Here is a 21,828-nt window from a genome sequence, read left to right on the forward strand (position 1 = left end):
TGATCTATATTAAGTATATAAAATAGCTATAAAATTGAATCTTAAAGTATAAAGCTCAAATAGCTTATAAAATACTATATAAAATAATAATCTTTTTATTTTTAAGTATTTTATATAGCTATTTATAAGACTTAGAAATCGCTAGGTTTTAGTGTAAAAAGGGCGAATTATCGAAACTTTCGCACGTAACTGTAACTAAACTACCTGCCTAGTCAATGCGTAGTAAACCCAAGGGTATTACTGTGACTAGCTAGGGTCTTGCTCGGTCCGGGTGGGCCGGCTGATACACGAGGTTGGTGCCTCAGGCACCATCAACAGACCCTAACGATGTGAGGTAAATCAACCGAATCTGGCAATTGAGGATTTAATACAGAGCACTACCGACGAAGTCTCCGGATGGAATGCTTAGGCACTGATAAATTAAAACATGCTGTTAGGAGAAGCAGTCGTCTTAGGCGGATTATCAAGCAAAGAAGCTATAGGTAACATAGACCAAGGTGATAAAATCTGAGGCCAAGCAATTGACGCTAAGCACTCAGCTGCCTGATTTACTTTACTGGCACCCGCTGACCAGCGCCGCTTTTCCCTGAAGAGGAATAGGCCTATGGGCCGCCCAGGGGCGTTATGCTGAAAAAGGCAGTCACCGAAAATTGTTTTATTTCCTTACTCTTACATCTGCCTATTTTAAGGCCCAGTTATCAAAACCTCGATTGAACATAAATATGCTGCTTAAGATCTCCAAATCTCTTATTCAATCGAAACCTCAGCAAACATAATTATCAGCCTACCATGACTCACACCTGGGATCCAAAGCCGGCACCACTTACCGTTGCCGAAGAAGGGCTACTGGCTACGAGCGAGGCGGTGTCTAAGCTCAGTCAATCGCAATTGGACTCATTCAATGACTGGGTAGGAACTGAGAAGCCTGGAGTACTCGAGGCAAAGTCTTGGCTTACAAAACGATACGGTCTCCGCAAAAACACCTTCTCCTACTCAGAGCTAGTTCTACTGTTGAAGCGGGCCAAATTCCTATCCAGTAGTGAGGGAAATAGCGGAGTAAGAACTACCATTCCATCTCAAGAGTCTATGAGTTAAATCAAAAGTTATAGGACAAGGTCGGCTTTATCACACGAAAACCAGGCCTCGGCCTGCCTCTTGGCCACATGCCTGACCAAGAGGACCGTTTCCCTCTGCTGTTCATGGAAGATAATTACAGTAATGGCTGGCGAGCTGCCACTTTACTTATCCGCGAGAGTTGTATGCTCAAGCTTATCAATGAGCTCTCTGACAAGCCGCAGTGGTGGCGTAAAGTGAAAGACGAAGCCATCTCCAGCAAGTGGAAGAAAGAAGCACTAGAAATGGACTGGACTTCTTATCGAAAGCATGCTGACTTTACTTCCGCTATGGCTGATGCGGTCAGTCTAAGCTAAACCCTAATGTTCTTGATGAGATGATACTAATACTTGAACAGTGCATCAGTGAGCTGCGAAACAAAGCAGAGCTATATGAGAAGACTGGTTTAATGCCTATTTACGACTACACAACCACAGTTATTAAATCGGATAGTCTACTGACATCTGACCTGGCCAAGGCTCTTCAGGAGGGCGTGAAGCCGTTGGAAGATGTCCCCACAGAGCTGAAAGATTGGCATCCCAACTCCAAAGAGCAAGTCCTGGATCTTGTGCATCCTTCGCTATGGCCATTGATGTATGGTCGCTCCAGGGTCCTCAATGACAGAGTCATCGACGTCGGCAATGCCCTTCCTTCCTGTGGCACCGGCGTAGTACTACGCGCACCGGGGCCTGAGCAGACGACGCACATCATCGGAGAAGGTGGCTTCTTTGAGGAAGAGGTCATGGTGCTATCAAACAAGTTCCAGTGGTTGCCATGCGATGTTGACCTTGACCCTGAGACAGGCAAAGCCAAGATTGCGAGCTACATCAACAATCTCCATCCACAAGAACATGCCCGTCTCTATCCCATTATTGAAAGGTTCATCGAGATATCACTCCCAGCTTGGGACATCATCTACTACTGGGAAGAAACCTTTTCGGTGCAGCGCCTCACAACAACTGAAGCTGAATATGATGAGTGCCCCTGCCCTGATCTCTGTCATGTCGACGACGGCTATAACTGCGCTCCATGGAGACGTCCTACTGATGAGGACGAAGAGCCTAGGTACGACGTCGAGTCGGTGGAAGCAATGCTGGCAGATAATCGTAAGCCAGATAAATACCAATTAGGTGAAGAGAAGGCCGAGGATTATAGGACGAATCCGGTACGCAGAAATTTGGATGACGCTTGGTTTGCATCAACCCACTCTGCCAAGCTCCCCGATGCCGACCCAAGCGCAAAGGACTATATAAAGATTCAAGCTTCAGATTTGAAAGCAGACGGGTTCTTCAACAGTAGCAGTCAGATCCAGGTCATTGTCAAGCTTGCCAACATTCACCTGACGCCTGAGAAGCCCGTCTATAATGGTGGTTCGTGGCATACAGAAGGCTTGCTAAATGAGCATATTGTCAGCACGGCTCTGTACTACTATGATAGTGAGAATATCACTGATTGCACTCTGGATTTCCGGACCTGCGCCGATAAGGAAGACCTGGCTGGTGAGATATCCTACGAGCAACACCGGCACGATCCAATTGAGCGGACTTTCGGTATTACTCAGGGAGGGAGCATCTTTCAGGATGTTGGTTCTGTCCTGACCAAAGCTGGAAGGGCAATATTCTTCCCCAATGTTTTGCAGCATCATGTTTCGCAGTTCAGACTCGCCGATCCCACCAAACCCGGTCACAGAAAGATCCTTGCACTATTCCTTGTTGACCCGGCGATACCCATCATTAGCACTTCCAACGTACCTCCGCAGCAAAAGCATTGGTGGACAAGTCATTCAGGTTTTGACTCTGGATGTGGACTTATGCCCCCAGAGTTAATCAAAAAGGTGGTGGATTATTCGGAGTGGCCCATTGACCTGGAAGAAGCCAAAAAGGTACGCTTGGACTTGATGAAGGAGCGGACATCATTTAAAGCAGAGGAGGAATCGAGATTTGAGAGGATGGAATGGAATTTCTGCGAGCATTGATTCTGTTGTTGGGTTGGAGTAGGGTAGGTGGTTTTCATAACTCGCTTATGCTAGCATAACCTTTACACCTTGGGCGCCTGAATTATGCTCGATGCTTGCATAAATAAGCTGTGACAAGGTCGGAGAGTTAAATAACGGTAGACCTGCTATGAAGGTTAAAAGAAAAACACTTTGGTAATGTACTCTCTGTGGTCAGGTGCTTTGAGGTATAAATTTTGGCTGAAAAGTTAGATTTCCTCGTGACCATCTCGATTGACGTATCAATCAGGGCTTGACTACTGCTCTTCCGACAACTTGTTTTATGCCTGATCTACATTTTCGTTTAGGGGCATACACTTTATGCACCACGATTACCCATGACCCTAGTATCGCTGGATTGATTTAAGCTATTTATGGTCAAGCTTGCATCAAATGGGCCGATCGCAGGCTCTCGCTCAGCATCGGTCGCTACCAAATCCAGGCAAAGGCGCAGTCGACTGCGCCCCACTAGGCTGAGAGCTCTCCCTGGAATAAAATCAGAGACAAACCAGCATCTCGATGATATTTGCTATCATCTCATAGCCCACAAAATGCCTCAGACAAGTCTTTCCATGTCCTCAGCACTGGGCATCCGCCTGGAAGGAAATCAACGTTCATATTCTCCAGGTGACACAATTATTGGCTGTGTTTACCGACAAAGCCCTGTCGTGAGTCCAGACTCATCAGTCACCATCGCCTTATCTGGGAGAGCCAAATCCAAGATAGTCATCCATCGCGCAAGCACAAACAGCACAGCTAGTTACCGAGGCCGTTTCAATCTCATCCCCGAGTCTGTTTGCTCCCAAAAGATCTTCCAAGGCCCGCTCCATATTGAAAGCGGTGGCGATGAGCAGACATGGCCGTTTGCAATTACGCTGCCAAAACATGTTGACCCGAAATACTTGCAAGGCGGGCGCCAAGACCAGAGTTTTCTATCTCTTGGCGCAACAGATCATGTTCTACCATCGACCTATTCACTTCGCTCTGTTGGAGAGACTGAAGGATTTGTCGAGTACTCTGTGAAAGCTACCTTGAGGGTCACCGGAAAAGGTCATATTAATATGACTGAAGCAGTCCTTCCGTTTAACGTCATAAATCTCAGTCCTGACCCTCCCATAGCGGACTTTGGCCTCAAAGGTTCACGGAGCCGTCAGACCATGTCGAGTTATCGCCTTGTCCCCGGTATGGAAGATGTCAAGTTATCATTTTCCCAAAAGATGAAGCAGTCTTTCAGCACTTCAAGTGTGCCAGAATTCGTCTACAATCTCCTTGTTGACGTCCCAACCGTCATCCAACTTGAAAACCCAACTCCGATCCCGTTCAAGTTACGTGTCGTTCCAGATTTGAATGCGACAAGCGAAATCATCAAAGAAATCCCACAAAAAGTCAAATTGTCATCAGTTTCTATGCGGATCGTCAGCAGCACCGAGGTCATATGCGAAGGAACTCTGTTTAGTCAAACAAATGAAAAACGTGAGGAGATTGACCTGCGTCTTGAGAGTGCCATGAGCAGAATTCAGGGCGATATCTATATCCCCTGTACAGATGAGGGCCCCCCACTCGATATTGGAGCCCTACTTGGTTTGCGTCTTGAACAATTACGACCCGGTTCTCCCCATCGGCCAAGTAGCTTGACGAAACTCAACCCTACCTTTACCACATACAACATTCGTCTTTCGCATAGGCTGACTTGGAAGGTCATAGGCGAGATAGCGGGAGAGCGCTTTAGCGCGTTGGGTGCAGTCCAATTAAAGATCTTGATGCCAAGTGACGAGCGTGGGCGGCTGGGTGAAAAGAACTCAGTTCAAAGGACTGAAACTGAAGAGTCATTTGACGGTGCGCCAGGTCCGTCTCAATTGCAAAGGAACGAATCGTGGATACAGCCTCCAGACGAAGATGATGCACCGCCAAGCTTTAATGAAGTAGTTGAGGAAGGCAAGGGAGCTAGCGTAGCAGAGAAGCCCCATGAATAGGTGGATATGTTGTTAGGATGTTGATTTAATGTTATGTAATAATGAATTGAATATTTGTTGGTCTGCTCCTTGAGTCATTGCTTACTACCTAAGCTAGGGGAGGAAAGAAAATTCATGACCTCGATCCTTAATGACAAAAAGACTTGGAGAATCTAGTATAAGTTCAAGCTACAATTTGCTGGGTTATTTTGACACTATATATCAAGGTCTGATGTTGTCTTGCTCCTCGAGCCCAAGCTCAGCTTCCATTTCTTATTACTGAATATTTCCATAACCTCTTCGTGCCTATTAGGTAAGATTATATGGATAGGTAGCTGCTTTTCTTTCTGGATCCCTTCGCCATCACTGTCCCATGACAAAGTCAGAACAGCCTCATTATTCTGATCCTTCTGCCAGGAAACGCGAGCCAGTATTGGCTGTTGCCAGTTACCACTCACTGGAATATCGGCCTTGAAAGCCATGAAGAGGCTCACTCGTGGCTTGAAGAGAAGTACCCTCTCGCCGTTGATCATGGCGAGCTTGAGTCCCGCCACCTCGGCGGCGAACTCATATAGAGGAATACTGCCCCATGCGTGACAATCCGATCTTTGCGTGATGTAGTCTTCCACCCAAGTTGTCAGGTTGAGTTCAAGCTGCTTTCGCCAGGGTACCCAAAAACTGAGGAATTGGGCTTCGTATGCCTCATCACCAACCTTGGATAACGCCCTCAGACTATAAAAAGCCATAGCTATAGATGCCTCTGTGAACTTGTGCGCACGCTTCTCTTCCGCTTTGGCTTGAAAAGAAACAGAGCGATTCAGAAGCTCAAAGGCTTCATTGCCAGTTATTGCGCCACAGAGAACTGCCCAAATTTGACAATACTCACTATAATGGTTGTCTGTAGCCATTGTAGCGAGACCATCCGTGAGATAGGCACCGTCGAAGCAGTGGTTTCTAACAGCTTGGATGATCAACTCGGCTTGATGGCTGTGTTCATCTGCGCGTGGTCGCTTGCCCAGGCACGACTCGAGCGAACTGAGCCTTTGTAAAGTGTATGCGAACAACTGATTCGTATAGGTCAGGAAGCCAGTATCCTTTGCGGCTGATGGAACTCCAAATAGCTTATATGAATCACTCCAGTCAACAAACTCCCAGTCGCCAGCTAACTGGGAAACGCGAAGGAGTCCGGTCTCTTTGTCAAGACGATTACCAAAGGTGTACAGAATGGCATCAACGATGGGGAACAAGCCAGCTACAAATTCTCCATTACCGAACTGCTCGTAATGGTCTGTAATCATACATATACAGAAAAGAGAGAAATGAGAAATGATCTGGGGATGGTGACAGGGAGCTCGACTTGCTGTCAGCCCTGTCTTTGGTTGAAAAGAGTTGTAGAATTGTAAGATTGCTTGGCGTGCCATCCGATCATCTCGGGAGATAACATATGTGAAGAGTGCTGAGCTTCTTGTATCCATGGCGTACTGAAGCTGCTCGTAGAATGGGCAGTCCTCGTAGCAGTCGTGCATACAATTCTTCAAAGTGCGTAAGCTCACCTCCCACAGCTTGTGAAACCACGATGTATCTTGGCTCTCAATCTCAACTGTAGGAAAGGTGGCCAATACCTTCAGGGGGTAATTTGTTTTGACAATGTTGATCCCATCAAAAATCAGGTCTGAATCTTGAGTAACATCGATGTCCATGGCAAGGTATCGAAATGTCCGGAAGTGGAAAGGGCTGAAAGTTTCATGATTGGCTTCTGCAGTAGTAAATACCCAGGCGCAGTACCTACTCAACCTTTATCTTACTAAAGTAGTAATTAATCTAGAGCTTACAGCTTTTAGCCTTGTTCTTCCGCTTCTAAGTCTTATATATTAAGTCTAGAATAACATATAACTAAGTTTTAGTAAACAGCCATAGTTAAAAGCCTTAAATTGTTTATATGTAATGTCTTGTATATATATATATATTAAGTAGTAATTAAAGAAGTAGTTAAGATAGAATTTATATATATATTAAGGGAGTATAGATAAGACACTGGTTTACAGTATATAAAGTTTTAATAAGGTGATAAGTAACTGATTATAGAGATAAAACCCTGAGGTTAAGTCTTAATGCAAGTAACAGGGCTCTTGATCCTTACTGATATATCGGGATAGCTTTCTTAAATCAAACCCTGACACTTGTATTTACGGAATTGGCGAGTTTTAACCTTGTTCTCGAACATCTCATCCAGCTCCAGATAGGTGCGGTTCTTCATCTCAGGCAGATCGAACCAGAAGATAATCCAGGCAATGACAGACAGAGCAGCAAAAATAAGGCCAGTCTTGCCACCTAGATTTCCCTCGTCCGAGTTAAATATGTAAGGAACACAAAAGTTGAAAACCCAGGACATGAAGCTATTGCAGATGAAACCGACGGCGTTGGCCTTGGCACGGAGTCGGACAGAAGAAGTTTCAGAAGCAATAATGGGATTGACTGGTCCGGAAGCAATGTTGAAAAAGACCATGACGAGGTTGATCATAACACCCATATACCATAGTGCGGCTTGAGTGGAGAAAAAGCCTGCAATACCAACGGAGAGCCAGGTTGCTGCCAGAAGTGCTGTGCAGCCCATTATGGTACGTCTGCGGCCTAAGTAATCGACGAGGAACCAGGAAATCATAATCGCAGCCAGGGACAGACCAGAGGCGATCTCAAGGACTATGATAGACTTCTCTGGAGAGAGCCCAGCGATAATCATGAAATAGGTACCGTTGGCGACAAAGGTGGTGCCATGAAACTGCTGGACAATGCTGGCAAAGATGATGATGCGCATTCGGCGAAAGTTGGGGCCCTTGAAACATTCTGACCAGGTGACGTCGGCTGCGTCAACCTGCTCTTGTTTCTCGTGCTCGAGGGTTGACTGGAGGGAGACCATGGCAGCCTCAACCTGTGAAGGCTTGTATAACAACCAAAAGACTTGCGAGCACCAGCCTCGTCGTTCTTTCGGAGAAGCCATGCCGGGGACTCGGGGACAATAAGGGTCGAGATGAAGGCCGTCCCAGCGAGTGCCCACTGGGTGGCGAAGCAGATGCGATAAGACATTCTTTGAAGGCCGTCAGGGATCTGGCTACCAGCAACGACGGCGGCGATGAGCTGGCCAAAGACGAGTTGAAACTGGAACAAAGAAAGTGAAAAACCTCGCAGCTTGACAAGGACGATTTCAGAGTTGTATGTCATCCATGTAGTGGCCATCATGCTCAGGCCCATGCCAATAATAACCTTGCCGGCCAGAAATGTACCGCGGCGATGGCCCATGGAATCGCTCAAGTCGCATGTGTAGACCACCGCGATACCAGCCATAGTGATGATAGATCCACTCATCATGGAGATCTTCCGGCCGAATCGATCAGCTACCCAGCCGACAATGACGGAACCAATCATAAACCCGATCTGCATCGAAGCATTCCACAAAGACAACCAGATAGACGGCAGAATAGGCATTCCATCTCGAAGTTCGCCGAATCTCTCCCTATTTCGGTTAGTTAGAATAGTTCTGCGGCCACCGGGATGGTTTGTACGGGGAGGACTTACAGGAAGGCTGGGAAGGCTGTGACAACGCCAACGATGATAATATCGAATCCAAAGGCCATTGGGCCTGTTGCCATGAGGATACTGAAGATGACCGACTTGTAATTCTGTTTGAGGGACTGTAGCAAGGTTAGGGAACTATCATCGTGCTCATTGACAGCCAAGGAGATGTCCCGTTTTTCCCTCTCAACCATCTCGACACTGGGCTTAGTATCTTGTTCCATTGTGTAAGTTGTTGGTAATGTATGAGTGGCTATTTCTGTCTGATAGACTGGAGAATCCGGGTAGTGGTCATGATGATGTAAATATATATGAATTATTTGAAAGCTTCAAGAAGAGACTCATTTAAAACATTCCCTCCTCCAAATCGACCAGGTTCTGTGAGATAAGTTGCTGTAGAATGCGGGGTTTGACTTTCCGCTAGACGCGATCGAAGCCCCTGGCTGCGGAGTCCGGGGTCCGGGGTTGGTCTAGCCTGGAAGAAATCGAGACTGCGCATAAATGTCGGGGCTCATCCCCGATAACTTCACTACCCCCCTCAGTCTCTCTCTACATTATCTAAACTAGTTTCGCTACATTCCCCTCCGAGTGGTACTGCAATGACAGAGGAACGAGCATCAAAGCGTACGAAGTCAGCCAATAGCATGGTTTCGTCGGGTGATGAGCTTCCACTGCCTGGTACTAGCTCCCGCACGGGGCTTGCAGACTGAGGAAGACTCGCTGCGTCGGCTTTCCCACCTGCACATGGTGTCAGCGCCGTCGCCAGTCTTGCATACGAGGCCAGAATAGCCAGACGAGCCCATGGGTGTCCTCCTCTTGACTTTACCGAAAACTAGCTAACAATTCCCTGTCATCTAGATTGCACGATTGGGGCAATCAGATACTTAGTGCCATATCCAGGGCCAGGGATGAAATTCTCGGTGCAACAACCAGACTCAACTCTGATCCACCGCCTAACAATACCTCGGTTACGCCGCCGGATAACGAAATCCGTACTTGGCCTAGTACCCATGGAGGCCAGGGATGCTTCCCGCCGATGTCGAGTGCTGAGAACATTTTACAGTGGGATGTTTTGCGGAATCAGCTTCCGAGCTCAGCTCAATCCCCAATCATCACCACGAACTCATATGAGCCTGACAGGTCCATCAACTCCAAGGCTAGTGCCGATACGTCCTGTGCCGGACTCCGAGCGCTGCAACAAAGTTTCGAGACTCAGTTCCTGGCTCGGTATCCCATTATCAGCAGGCCTTGGCTGACTCGCTGCGTCCGTAATGTAGCAGAGAGCGACGGAGAATGGAGTGCTGAAGCATGTCTCGTGTTTCTGGTTTGCGCTATTGCATCCTTTTACGACTGCCCTGCTCACGAAGCCTTGACACCTCAAGCCACCTCTATCAGCTCAGTGTCTGCCGCCTCAGGCTCATACATGCCCAAGTCGCGCCGGCCTACATACCAATATTGGACCATGGCAAATCGGAGACTCGGCTGGGCCCTTGACGAGCCTGCGGGTCTACTCGCCGCCCCATGTTTATGTCTAGCTGGGTTTTGGCATCTGCTGAACTTCGCGCCACGAAAGGCTCGTAATATGTTTTATCGTGCTATTGATAGTATGAGAGATATGACCTCTTCAAGCTTGTCAGATACTGAGAGGCCTCTGGCACGATTTATGCAGATCATTTGTGCCGACCTACTCGAGTAGGTGTATAGTTCTTTACTTACTATATCTTGATGCATAGTCATGATACTGACCTATCTGTTACAGACGCTTAAACTTTGAATCAGCTCTTTTACCATATAACGGTCGGACAATTGCTACTAACGAAGCATTTTCACTAAACGAAAGCCATGATCTCTCTGTTGCTATCGGTCTTCACACGGACGACTTGGCAAGAGGCTCATCTTTTGTGCTCACAAATAATCTACAGCAGTTGCACTCAATTCGAAAAGACACCAACAGACTCTTGGCTTCTATATCAACAATTTCCAGTTGGCTTGGCCTACATTCGTTGCTTTGCCAAGCAAAGGATTTGCGATGGCGTCTCAACCAACTCACAGACCCAAGGAACATCATCTACGGTGAAGCTTCAAGCTCGACTAGACTTGGTCATTTACTCGGTGAGACGATCTTTGACCATGTAAAGATGAAGAAGAAGGATCTCACGGCACGGTTACTACGCGTTTATTTATGCTTGAGCCTGCATCTTTCGCCTCACATAATACAGAAGTTAGATTCCGACGCCAATCCTCCAAGTATCCAGTCACCCCAGCACATCTTACAAGAGATAGCAAGGCTTGGAGATGAGTGTCTCTCGGTAATAGCTGAGGTAATGGCCTCGTATCTCAAGGAGTGGCAAGGGAGAGAGTCGCTATCGAACCGTGGTGCCGCATCCAGCAATCCAACCTGCCATGATCCCGAAGCAGTGTTCTCGTACCGTTTTTCGTACGTAGGTTGCCTGACGCTCCTTGCAGTGTATTACGCCAAAGCAAACGCAGCCCGTGGGGAGATGGACTTTGCTCATTGCCATTCCCTGAAGCTGCCTGCAGACTGGCGTTACTTGGTTGCTGGTCATACTAAAATGTTACTATTGCACAACGAAGGGACCGATACATATAAATGCGGATATTTGCTCAGCCAGTTTGATATAGGATCATAAAACCTTCTCTGTTCCTTCAAATATCATCCATGGCCAAAACACCAGTCTCATGACCAGTTTCAAGCGGTGGTGATTCCAAGCGCCCAATCCACTCAAGATATATCCTCGCATCTGCACTCTCAGCACTCCAATACGTGAGTGCAACCTTGAACTTCTGCATACCCGGCTCCTAGACTGGAAGGCAGTCTAGACCCAGGATGCCACTCTTTGCTGTAGCTATAATCTCCAACGCCGCACATGCACAGTAACGAATACCGAGCCAGGCCCCGGGGTGGCGATGCGAAGCGAGATGTCGGTCAAGTAGTACATCCAACTCTGCTCATGCTGTGCGGCTGATGAATCAGAACTGGCACCTATGCCGGAAGGGGATGACCACGAAGGTTCTAAGTCCGGGAGAAGCGATGGCATGTTCTCATACTGGATAAGCTGAGCGTTGGCAATCTCAAGCCCCAATTCAGAGGCAACTTCTCTATTCAAGCGATCATCAGCATGTGGGCCTCAGTTGGGCGCTATTCAAGAATGGGTTCTAACCTTTCAGTCTTGAGACAACTCCAGAAGAGTTTACGATGTGCATTATCTGGCTTCTTCTTCGTCCTCCCAAAAGCGGCCTGTGTCACGGCTGGTCCGCCAAAGGTCTTGGCCAATACGTCTTTGCACTTGACACTCGCATTGTTTAAACATCTCCATGAGGCGAGCGGATTGAATGTCGTCACGTAGTACACAGCAGCCAAGAAGAAACACTGTGCACCAACGATGCTAGCATGACCCATAACGAAACCAAGTCTTTTAAGGCCAGCATCGAAGTACTCGTGGCTACGTAGGTACTGCTCCGTATGTATTGACGGCATGGAGTACTCTTCTAGCTTGCTGTGGTCATATGGCGTGCAAATACATCCTAAGGCACAAGCCATTAACTATCATGATAGTCAGCTAAAATTCACTATAGAGGCGCTTGGGGATTGCAGTAGCTACCAGTAGACATGTAGGTGCATCCCAACCAAGCCCCTCCTCCTCTACTATGGATATCTGCTGGTACAGAACCCCGAGGTCGACCAGGGGTTGCTTGCGTGAATGTATTTGATGAACTTTTCGAGAAGCTGCGTCATTTCGGCTCGATCATCGATTCCCCCACGAGGAAGCGGGAGATGAGCCGGCAAATGGACTGAAGCATAGTGAGGGTCCACACTCAGCCTGACAGCTTCAAAATCATCACCACTGTCAATGACCGAGGTCAGAGGGGTCTCCAAGAGGTAATAGGGGCGAAGACTGGGCCATGTAAGTGTAGATTCAACACATGAGGACCACCATGACCGAGCGGGTGGGGAAGTCATGGATGCCCCAGAAGCTAATCGGCAACGGGGTGGTAGTGTTTGAGTTGCTGAGCAATCCTTAGTTACAGTGGCTAATCCTTGGAAAAGGATTGCCTGTCTTAATTTGGGAGCAGACAGCTACTATAGTCAGCTAAGGGGCTCATGTTTAATAACCACGATCCAGGCCCACCCAGGGCCGTAAGTGATTTCACTTAGCCTAACTAGTACTAGAGGCATTGTGGAGCGCGTCATGATTAAGTATTGCCCGGGTTACCTACTGCCGAATGGCAAAACGTCGGGGCTTGTCCCCGTCAAGTTCGTCATCACTACCCTAGACCATAAAAGTGAAACCTATCCCTCCAAGCCAAGTATCAAGTGTAACAGTTATCAGATCAGGAATTACAACGAATTTGGAAATAATGGCTCGCATAAAGGTCATTAACTTGCGTGTTGAGAATTACCAAGAATTTTCAGTTATCAACGAGGAGAGGCCTCGCATTTCTTGGTCATTTGAAGGTCTTGAAAAAAGATGGGGACAACATGCTTATGAGATTTCCTTGTGTTGTGATCATCCCAGCAAGACCAAAACGTACTTGGTCGTATCCTCACAGTCACTTTATATACCATGGCCATTCCGACGGCTAGAATCGCGAGAGCTCGTAACACTTCAAGTTCGGGCGCAGTCCCAAGATTTGGCGTGGACGTCGTGGTCGGCTCCTCTGCACATCGAGGTTGGATTGCTCAAAAGCACCGACTGGCACTGCACCTTGATTCAACCCTCAACTGACCGGGACTTGTCCAAGTCAGTTCAACCCGTGCGCTTTAGAGAAGAATTTCACCTCAAAGAGGCGCCGCAACAGGCTCGGTTGTACATCACCGCACACGGTCTGTATGAGAGCTTCGTCAACGGGACCAGGATCGGAGACCACGTGCTCGCGCCTGGCTGGACATCTTACGACCATCAATTGTCACACCAGACCTTTGATATCCTAGCACAGCTAAAGAGTGGAGAAAATGTCATCGCCGCCGAGGTTGCTGAGGGCTGGTATTGTGGCAGGCTGGGCTTTGGAGGCGGGGAGAGGAATATCTGGGGCGCTTCAATCGGCCTGTTTGCTCAGATTCTCATCACATATAACGACGGAAGCACAGAGGTTGTTGGGATAGACAGTAGCTGGAAATGGAGCAACGACCCCTTGCTTCAAGCCGAGATTTACGATGGTGAATTATACGATTCAAGACTGGAAGACCCTGGATGGAACGAGCCTCGTTTCACGTTCCATGGATTTCGCTACGTGCAGATCACTGGCTACGACTTTGATGAGGTCGACCTGAACAACTTCCACGCTGTCGTCATTCACACAGACATGCTCCGAACTGGATGGTTTGAGTGTTCGGATGACACGTTGAACAAGCTGCATGAGAATGTAGTTTGGTCTATGAGGGGGAACTTCATCTCAGTTCCTACAGACTGTCCCCAAAGAGATGAGCGCCTTGGATGGACTGGGGATCTACAAGCGTTTGCCCCAACTGCAGCATATCTCTAAGTTTTCTTGTCTCAACCTAACCATTACAGCACCGGTGTTGGCTTTGGAGTCTGGGAGTACCCAAAGAGTACATGTCATGGTATATGTCCATGGTGGAGGCTTTACAGTTGGTGCGCATTATGGTGGCCCTAATGGTAACTCAACTCTTTTCCCGTTGAGCTTCACGAGACACTAATTTACATCAAACTCACAGATACAACGAGAATGGTGACTCAAGCATGTGAGGACTCAAAGCCCATCATCGTGGTTAGCATCCAGTAAGCAAATATCCCCTCCACATACACAACGACTGAGTACTGACTGTGTCAAGCTATCGACTTCATTTCCTGGGATTCCTAGCGTGTCAAGTAAGTAGCACCCTACATGTGACATATACTGGAACCCACTCTGACAATCTTCAGGATCTCGTCGACGAAGCCGCAAAGCTCAACAAAGACCCCTGCAACTTTGCATTATACGACCAACGTCTTGCCTTCCAATGGGTCCAAAAGTTCATTTCGGGGTTTGGCGGCGACATCAACAGGATCACCGCATTCGGTGAAAGCGCTGGCAGTTCCTCACTTGCCTTCCACCTGACCTCCAACGTCCCCCTCTTCGATCGAGCCATTCTTCAATCCGGGACGGCCTCTGCAATCAGTCCTAAGGCCATCGCGACCAAGGAAGAGGAGTGCAAGGAACTACTTAGCTTCTGTGGGATCAATCATCAGTCGGGATGATCCTCAGCGCCTCGAGAAGCTCAGAGCTGTGCCAACCGCCAAGATTGTCGAGGCAGCCTCGTCTATCAATAAGGCAGCCTTTTCACCACTGGCCGACAAAAGCTTCTTTCCAATTATTCCCAATTACCTCAGCCATGCAAAGATGATATCTGAATGCTCTTGGGTAAATGCTGTCATCACGGGTGATACAGTCTTTGAGGTGAGTGAAGCGAGTGTCTTCTATTTATCATGCTTCTGACAGAGCATAGGGCTATCTATTTGCGCACAACCTTATGGACGTGCGGCCTGAGGTCTTTTACCAACAGGTGGAAGATGCCCTTGGAGCAGAGAATGCAAAGAGAGTGTTACAGGTATATGAAATATCCAGATCCATGGATCAGAACTTGTTCTGGACCAGGTTATTTATGTGGTGATGTGATGTTCTCCTGTAAGATAGTCTTCCATTCAGCTCATCAGTTTCATCAATACTAACAAGAAACTCAAACAGTACCTTGCCACATTCTATCAAAAGAGTTATGGCAGAGTGGCAAGAAACAATATCGCTGCATTCTCTCCCTGCGTAATCCCTTCCCCGGTTCCTTCTACTCCAACATCCTTGGCCACCATTTCATCGAACTTATCTACCAATTCATGACCTTCATGGAGCGCTTACCTCTCCAGAGGCAGCGCGATGTCTGCGTCGGTTTTGTGCGACGATGGACGGCCTTTGCCCATGGAGAAGAGCCTTGGTCTGAGTATACATAGGTAGATGAGGCGGTGGCGGTGGCAGATTCCCGTGAGGGCTGGGTCGTGCGATCACGAGTGAAGGATATGGAGGTTTCAGCATATGACGAGCGCGGTCAGCGTCGCTATGAGAACTGGGAAGCATTAGACGAGGTATTTCGATCACTAGGGGATATGGCGCCCGCGGCGGTTGAAGCTCTTAGTTTCCCGACATTAGTAACTTTGGGAAACAAGTAAGTTGATCTGGATGGTATTCGGATACATGAAGGTGAGGGAAGAAGCTAAGTCATTATTTATATATAAGAGAATCACTGATAGTTACACTATGACTAAATAAAGATCATGCTAGCAGTAGATCTTCCTTGCTTGCCTTTGACTAAAGCCAAAACCATTGACTTACTGAAATCAGGAACGCCGAGTTCTTCTGGTCGGGACCTTTGCGCCTCCTTCGTGCTCACCTGTACCTCCCATTTCCCCTGGGCAACCTTGACGTCTTCCAACTCCTCCCCATCAAGGTAAACATGCAACTCGCACAATTCACCCTCTTCAACTGTACCGAAAATTGAAAATTGTCTTTCTCCATTTCCCACCGACGCTGTGACATCCATAGTTAGGTGGGGTGGTGATGAGCCGATGTCCTTCCTCTCTTGGCTACACACAATAACATCTGTCGCCAGCTGAGGGGTTCTCGATGGCTGCTGACGAAGAGAACTTCCCCTTTCAAACGCATAGGCATATCGAAACAGGTTCTTGTCATCATAAGCCTTGGATGCGAAGGTGAGATTGACGGGCATTCCTGTATCAGACATGACTCCCATTGGCACGCTGACAGTCGGTATACCAAACTGACGAATTGCGCAGTTCCCGTTCGAATACAAAACACCATTTAGCCATGCATGCTTTGCAGACTCTTCATTAACATCGGCATCAGCTTTGCCCACATCGGCATTGCAAGGCCATACTACCATGTCTAACTCCAAAGCATCAAGCCAGTCTTCGAAAGCCGACTTGCGCTTCAACTCAAGGTTCCGAAGTGCGGTTCCAAGGTTTGGAACCTCGTAAGTCGGGATACGGCCATTGCTGATGTGGGCAACAACAGCTGTATGTCGCACAAGAGGATCATTGGCGTCGTATCGATCTGGTAGGCAACCAAGAGGATGGGGGAATATGGTTGATGACTCGACTTGAGCAAGGCTGGTTGCCACATTGCAATCTTTGTTTGCTGCCAGGAAGTCGTCCCAAGAATAGGCCATCAATTGGCACATGTCAATCTCGTTGCGGTGAGGCGGTGTTTCCGATCTGCTCTCACCTCTGACAGGTTTCTCAAATTCGGTGACGAGCGGAAAGTCGGTCTCAACAACAGTAGCACCCAGTCCCTCAAGTATCTTCCTAGCCTTTTTCCACAGGTCGATAACACTCTCGCGAGTATAAACGTTTCGTGCATCTGGATCAGAGTCAACGCCACCAATGTACATTTTTGGGACACCGATCCTTTTGCCCTTGAGAGAATTGGCATCAGAGAGATCAAAGAACGTCTTTGGTCGCACAGAATCTACATCGGGGAGCTTGACGAAAGGTTGCTCACGCCAAAAGTCGCAGCTTGTCTTGTCATCCGCTGCAACAATGACATCCAAAAGCGCAAACATGTCTTCAACAGTTCTTGTGTGCGGAACGACAGTGTCGCAGGTGGGGAAAAGCGGCCAATTGCCTCTTATTGATATGAGTCCCCTGGAGGGAGTGTATGCCACCAAGCTATTGTTGGAGGCAGGTGAGCGGCCAGACGAAATGGTTTCCTCACCCATCCCAAAGACACCAAAGCTTGCTGCGGTGGCTGTGGCGGATCCGTTGGATGATCCTGAGGCAAAGGCAGCTGTAAGATAGGCTTCATTGTAGGGCGACTCAGCACGACCATAAACACCTCGCTGCATACCGCCTGCAGCCATAGGGGGCATGTTGGTACGGCCCAAGAACACAGCGCCAGCATCTCTCAGTTTCCCAACAGTGAACGCATCTTCATTTGCGATGAGGTCCTTGAAGGCTGGAGACCCAGCAGCTACCGTCATACCTCGGATCTTGTAAGAGTCTTTGATAGTGCAGGGAATTCCATCCATCAAACCCAGCGTCTTGCCTATGGAGCGACGCTGATCCGATGCTTGAGCAGCATCAAACACATCGAGATTGATAACTGGGATGGCATTGAGTTGAGTGGTTCGGCGATCATACTTGGCGATTCTCAGCAAGTGCTTGGCGGTCAGTTCAACGCTGTTGATATGGCCTTGAGACAGTGCAGATGCCAGGGATGTAATTGAGGCCTCTACAATAGAGAGTTTCTGCAGAGTCAGTACTTGTGTAGCCCTCTTGTAGTGGCAATACAGCTTACAGTAGTCTGGTCGTCGATTGCCATATTGAGCAGGATTTAATTCTTTTGGGGCTGTCTCTGGGGTTGCATAAGAAGTGACAAGGCGGCATTCATTGATCAGAGAAGTTGGTTTAAGTACTGAATCAATATGTCGTAGGTATCTAGCCATGGTGCAGTGCGCGGAAGTTACAGCTGTTGATACCAATGTGCAGCTGTTAAATGAACATAGCTGCACTAAAATTGAGGCCAATTATAATATCAATTAGCAACTGATGAATTACTTACCAGCTGTTAATTACATTTATCAGGATAAGACAGTTTATCTGACTGGAAAGTCTGATGAACTCTTATCGCGCACTGCTGATTCGCTGGCAGGGTTAGACTCTCCTCATGCCTGTCTTATCGTTGAAATCAATGAGCACCTCCATATTGGATATAAGCCCATGACTGCTGTTACAACTAAGTCGACATGTCTGCATTCTAACATCTCATTTGCTTGAAATTTCTCCAAGATGACAGAGTCTTCAGTCTACCACGATGATGTTCCTGGTACCGTTCGTCTCGTTGACATCAACGGGATGAACTCGTCCGGGCCCCACGACTCTCACCACAAGGACATTGTCCTCGTTCCTCGCCCAAGCTCTGATCCGAATGACCCCCTCAATTGGCCCCCTCGTCGAAAACTTTTGGCCGTCAGCATGTCTTATCTTTATGTCCTTGGAACTGGTATAGCAACATCTCTTCAATACTCTGTCCTGGCGGATATCACAAAGGATACCGGCATTTCCACTGCAAATCTCGTCCAGGGAACAGGTGTCATGTTCCTATTCTTTGGCTGGGCTTGCCTGATTTGGCAACCGATCGCTCTAACATATGGAAGGCGTGGGGTATATCTTACTACCATGTTGCTTACGATTCCGATAATGGTTTGGACTGCCTACTCTACGTCTGCTGGGGAATGGTTTGCCCACAGGATCTTAATCGGTATCGTTGTATCTCCAATTGAGTCTTTGTGTGAGGTTACCGTGTTCGATCTTTTCTTCGCCCATAATCGTGGCACCTACATGAGTCTCTACGTGGCCATTCTCTTTGGGTCCAACTTTCTTGCCCCTCTCGTCGCAGGCTGGTTCAACGATGCTTTCGGATGGAGATGGACGATGCATTTTGGAGCAATTATATGCGCAATTTGCTTCTTAATACTATTCTTCTTTATGGAAGAAACGATGTATTTCCGCGGCGCCTCACTCGAAAGTCAACAAGCTACTGATACCGAGCATCAGGACTTGGGGACGTCCAAGGCCGACGAAAAAGGATATGAAGGATCGCCAAGAAACTCTCTGCCCTCTTCTTCTTCGATCATCTACGAGGATATTAACTCCGGCTGCGGGAAATACACTTGGTTCAAAGCTGTGACGGGTCGACCGAGTAACACAGACATGCTACGAATGGTCTACCGGCCTGTCCTTATGATCTTCCAGTTCCCAACGGTTGCGTGGGCTGGGTTTCTCTATGGAATCAATCTTGCCTGGTATAATGTATTGAATGGAACCGCCAGCCCCGTCTTGTCAAGCAATCCGTACAATTGGAATGCGGCACTGGTTGGTTGTGTATATGTAGGGCCGATCATTGGAGCAGCCGTTGCTTGTCTCTGGGTTGGAAAGGCCGCAGACTGGATCGCTCTGTGGCTAGCACGCCGCCATGGGGGTATCAGGGAGCCCGAGCAACGTCTTTGGGTGCTTCTTCTATCAGGTATCATCTCATCAGCAGGTCTCATCACATGGGGTGTTGGTGCATACTATCACGTTCACTGGATCGGCCTCGTGTTTGGTCTAGGTATGCTGACGGTTGGATGTGTTGCCGGTGGTGCAATCGCTGTCAGCTACAACGTCGATTGCTTCAAGGAGATCGCAGGTGAAACCACTGTCTCTATTATGTTAATTCGCAATACGATTGGCTTTGGCTTCAGCTATGCTATTACGCCATGGTGGACAACCCAGGGGCTGAAGAACTGCTTTATCACGGCAGCTATGATCTCACTTGCTTGCACACTTACCTTTCTCGTCATGATCGTTTACGGGAAGCGAATTCGACGATGGTCTATTCCATCCTATCGAAGGTATATGGCTAGCATGGCAGTTTCCCATGAATGAGAAAGGTAGCGAGACCCACGGCCAGAAATGACCTGGCCAGGTTTAGAGGAAAGAAGATATTGCCTCGAGACATTTAATTCCGTATCCACTTAGTTTATATAATACATTTTGACAGCTTTCGCAGTTGCTCTCTTGCCTCGGTCGCCGTGGGAATATCTTGTTCCAAATTCCTGACAATATCCTCCAGATACGTAACTAGCCGCCCTACAGCGAGTTGAGATTGATTCTCGTCGTACAGAAATGCATTATATACCATATGGCCAACACCCAGCAGCTGGTGAACAATCTGACTGCTTGCGACTTTGAACATGATAAGAGAGGCTTCGGTGAGCTCATTCAGAAACTCTTCTGCTACTTTGATCACCTCATCAACTGGGGCCTGGCAATGAAGCAGACCCATGATATTTACCAGTGCCTCAGTGCAGGTTATTTGGACTGCCATAAACTTGCAGCGGTTGCTTTGAAGGTCTTCATGTGATTGCGAGAGGACGCGAAGTATAAAAGGTTTGCTGGCTTTGAGTTGATCTAGGCTATCGAGCAATGCCCTTGGGGATGATCGGTCACATAAAACAACAACGACATCGCTGCGGGGCTTTCGTTGGCGAAGATTAAGTATTGCATACTCCATCAGCCGGAAAAGATCAGTGATATAATCCCATCCAGCTGTCCAGGCCTGCGTCTCGCGACTCATAGCAGGTGTGATACGAGGGTAAAGCACCGAGACCTGGGCCTCAGGAAGACGGATTATGTGCCCAAGAACACAAGCTGAATGGATCTCAAGACGATAGACACACCAGAATAGACGCCTTCGATCATCTACCTCTAGTAAAGAGATCGAGCTGTCCCAGTTATTTTCCATATTGAACCCGTGCTGAGCAATCCATGCATGGCATAATCCGAGGTATCTGTGAAGGTCACTCTTATTACCGCTCCTGAGCGAGTACACAGCCAAGAGGCCGAAAGACCTTAGGTAGTCAAGGGCAGGTGCATCTGGAGTGCGTGCTGGAATATTGGATACAGCCTCATTGAAATAGATTTTGGCGTCATGGGAGGCGACGTCGCCCAGCAATGCGCTATCGAATACCGCTTTGAGGGTGAGACTCTGGGCGCTGAGTGCGCACAGTGCCATTAGAAGCAGGTACGCTGTCTCACTGGTTTTAGGCATGCTATGTGCCCACCGTCTTTCCAAGTCATTCTCAGAAAGAAAAGGAAAACTTGGTTCTTTAGCAATAGTCTCAACCAACCAGCTGAAAAGATGACATACTAGCACTGATACATTGTATCCCGGTAGATGCCTATCAAACGGCGAATGCATTGTGGAGACCTGAAATCAGAGGTGTCGTTTTCCGTCTGGTTTTGGTGGATGCTTTTCCCGGCTGGCACGGTTGGCTTCCGGCCTCGTTTCCGAACAGGTCGAGTCATGGTGCATTTGGCCCCATAGTCGATGCATGTAAGACAAGCTCGCTGACCCTCCCTGGACAGTGTCTCGGTTACAGATGATCGACGACACTTGAGGCCTCTGGAGTGACAAAAGTCACAGGCCCGTGAGGCCCGCTGTCTCTGAGTACCTGAAGATCTATATTGCATTGAGTTGATTTGGTTTGATATAATGTTGTAATCAAAAGCGGTAACAAGAAATCATGTTTGACATGAGGGCGAGGCTTAATAAATAGAGTATTTATTAGCTGTTAAAGCTTATCAATTTAGAAGCTGATAAATAACCGTTGATAAGATACTAAGTGGAGTA

At 47.9% G+C, this 21,828-nt stretch overlaps 10 protein-coding genes across 10 annotated transcripts; 5 read left to right on the plus strand and 5 right to left on the minus strand.

Annotated features, from left to right (window-relative positions):
- Positions 1-789: 789 nt before the first annotated feature.
- Positions 790-3,088, plus strand: FSUBG_9800 (uncharacterized protein; the record flags this gene model as incomplete). Its single annotated transcript, XM_036688353.1, has 3 exons — positions 790-1,056; positions 1,110-1,415; positions 1,472-3,088. The coding sequence occupies 3 exons, from the start codon at positions 790-792 to the stop codon at positions 3,086-3,088; spliced, it is 2,190 nt and encodes a 729-aa protein (XP_036534699.1).
- Positions 3,089-3,657: 569 nt separating this feature from the next.
- FSUBG_9801 (uncharacterized protein) lies at positions 3,658-5,079 on the plus strand (the record flags this gene model as incomplete). The annotated part of the gene is made up of 1 exon (XM_036688354.1): positions 3,658-5,079. One exon carries the CDS (start codon positions 3,658-3,660, stop codon positions 5,077-5,079), a length of 1,422 nt encoding a protein of 473 aa, XP_036534700.1.
- A 194-nt stretch (positions 5,080-5,273) lies between these two features.
- Positions 5,274-6,758, minus strand: FSUBG_9802 (Bacterial alpha-L-rhamnosidase; the record flags this gene model as incomplete). Its single annotated transcript, XM_036688355.1, has 1 exon — positions 5,274-6,758. One exon carries the CDS (start codon positions 6,756-6,758, stop codon positions 5,274-5,276), a length of 1,485 nt encoding a protein of 494 aa, XP_036534701.1.
- Positions 6,759-7,219: 461 nt separating this feature from the next.
- Positions 7,220-8,852, minus strand: FSUBG_9803 (general substrate transporter; the record flags this gene model as incomplete). Its single annotated transcript, XM_036688356.1, has 3 exons — positions 7,220-8,112; positions 8,172-8,569; positions 8,632-8,852. 3 exons carry the CDS (start codon positions 8,850-8,852, stop codon positions 7,220-7,222), a joined length of 1,512 nt encoding a protein of 503 aa, XP_036534702.1.
- Positions 8,853-9,227: 375 nt separating this feature from the next.
- FSUBG_9804 (glycoside hydrolase superfamily) lies at positions 9,228-10,324 on the plus strand (the record flags this gene model as incomplete). The annotated part of the gene is made up of 2 exons (XM_036688357.1): positions 9,228-9,252; positions 9,465-10,324. The coding sequence occupies 2 exons, from the start codon at positions 9,228-9,230 to the stop codon at positions 10,322-10,324; spliced, it is 885 nt and encodes a 294-aa protein (XP_036534703.1).
- Positions 10,325-11,295: 971 nt separating this feature from the next.
- FSUBG_9805 (uncharacterized protein) lies at positions 11,296-12,127 on the minus strand (the record flags this gene model as incomplete). The annotated part of the gene is made up of 3 exons (XM_036688358.1): positions 11,296-11,448; positions 11,517-11,748; positions 11,811-12,127. 3 exons carry the CDS (start codon positions 12,125-12,127, stop codon positions 11,296-11,298), a joined length of 702 nt encoding a protein of 233 aa, XP_036534704.1.
- An 881-nt stretch (positions 12,128-13,008) lies between these two features.
- FSUBG_9806 (alpha-L-rhamnosidase) lies at positions 13,009-15,593 on the plus strand (the record flags this gene model as incomplete). Its single annotated transcript, XM_036688359.1, has 8 exons — positions 13,009-14,105; positions 14,163-14,200; positions 14,327-14,390; positions 14,444-14,480; positions 14,535-14,800; positions 14,841-15,048; positions 15,098-15,199; positions 15,372-15,593. 8 exons carry the CDS (start codon positions 13,009-13,011, stop codon positions 15,591-15,593), a joined length of 2,034 nt encoding a protein of 677 aa, XP_036534705.1.
- Positions 15,594-15,901: 308 nt separating this feature from the next.
- FSUBG_9807 (glutamyl-tRNA(Gln) amidotransferase subunit A like) lies at positions 15,902-17,976 on the minus strand (the record flags this gene model as incomplete). The annotated part of the gene is made up of 2 exons (XM_036688360.1): positions 15,902-17,902; positions 17,953-17,976. The coding sequence occupies 2 exons, from the start codon at positions 17,974-17,976 to the stop codon at positions 15,902-15,904; spliced, it is 2,025 nt and encodes a 674-aa protein (XP_036534706.1).
- Positions 17,977-18,443: 467 nt separating this feature from the next.
- Positions 18,444-20,081, plus strand: FSUBG_9808 (major facilitator superfamily transporter; the record flags this gene model as incomplete). The annotated part of the gene is made up of 1 exon (XM_036688361.1): positions 18,444-20,081. One exon carries the CDS (start codon positions 18,444-18,446, stop codon positions 20,079-20,081), a length of 1,638 nt encoding a protein of 545 aa, XP_036534707.1.
- A 94-nt stretch (positions 20,082-20,175) lies between these two features.
- On the minus strand, positions 20,176-21,246 carry FSUBG_9809 (C6 transcription factor; the record flags this gene model as incomplete). The annotated part of the gene is made up of 1 exon (XM_036688362.1): positions 20,176-21,246. One exon carries the CDS (start codon positions 21,244-21,246, stop codon positions 20,176-20,178), a length of 1,071 nt encoding a protein of 356 aa, XP_036534708.1.
- Between the last annotated feature and the right edge of the window lie 582 nt (positions 21,247-21,828).

Source organism: Fusarium subglutinans (genome assembly GCF_013396075.1).
Source record: "Fusarium subglutinans strain NRRL 66333 chromosome Unknown NRRL66333_c0000157, whole genome shotgun sequence".
Classification (NCBI taxonomy): domain Eukaryota; kingdom Fungi; phylum Ascomycota; class Sordariomycetes; order Hypocreales; family Nectriaceae; genus Fusarium; species Fusarium subglutinans.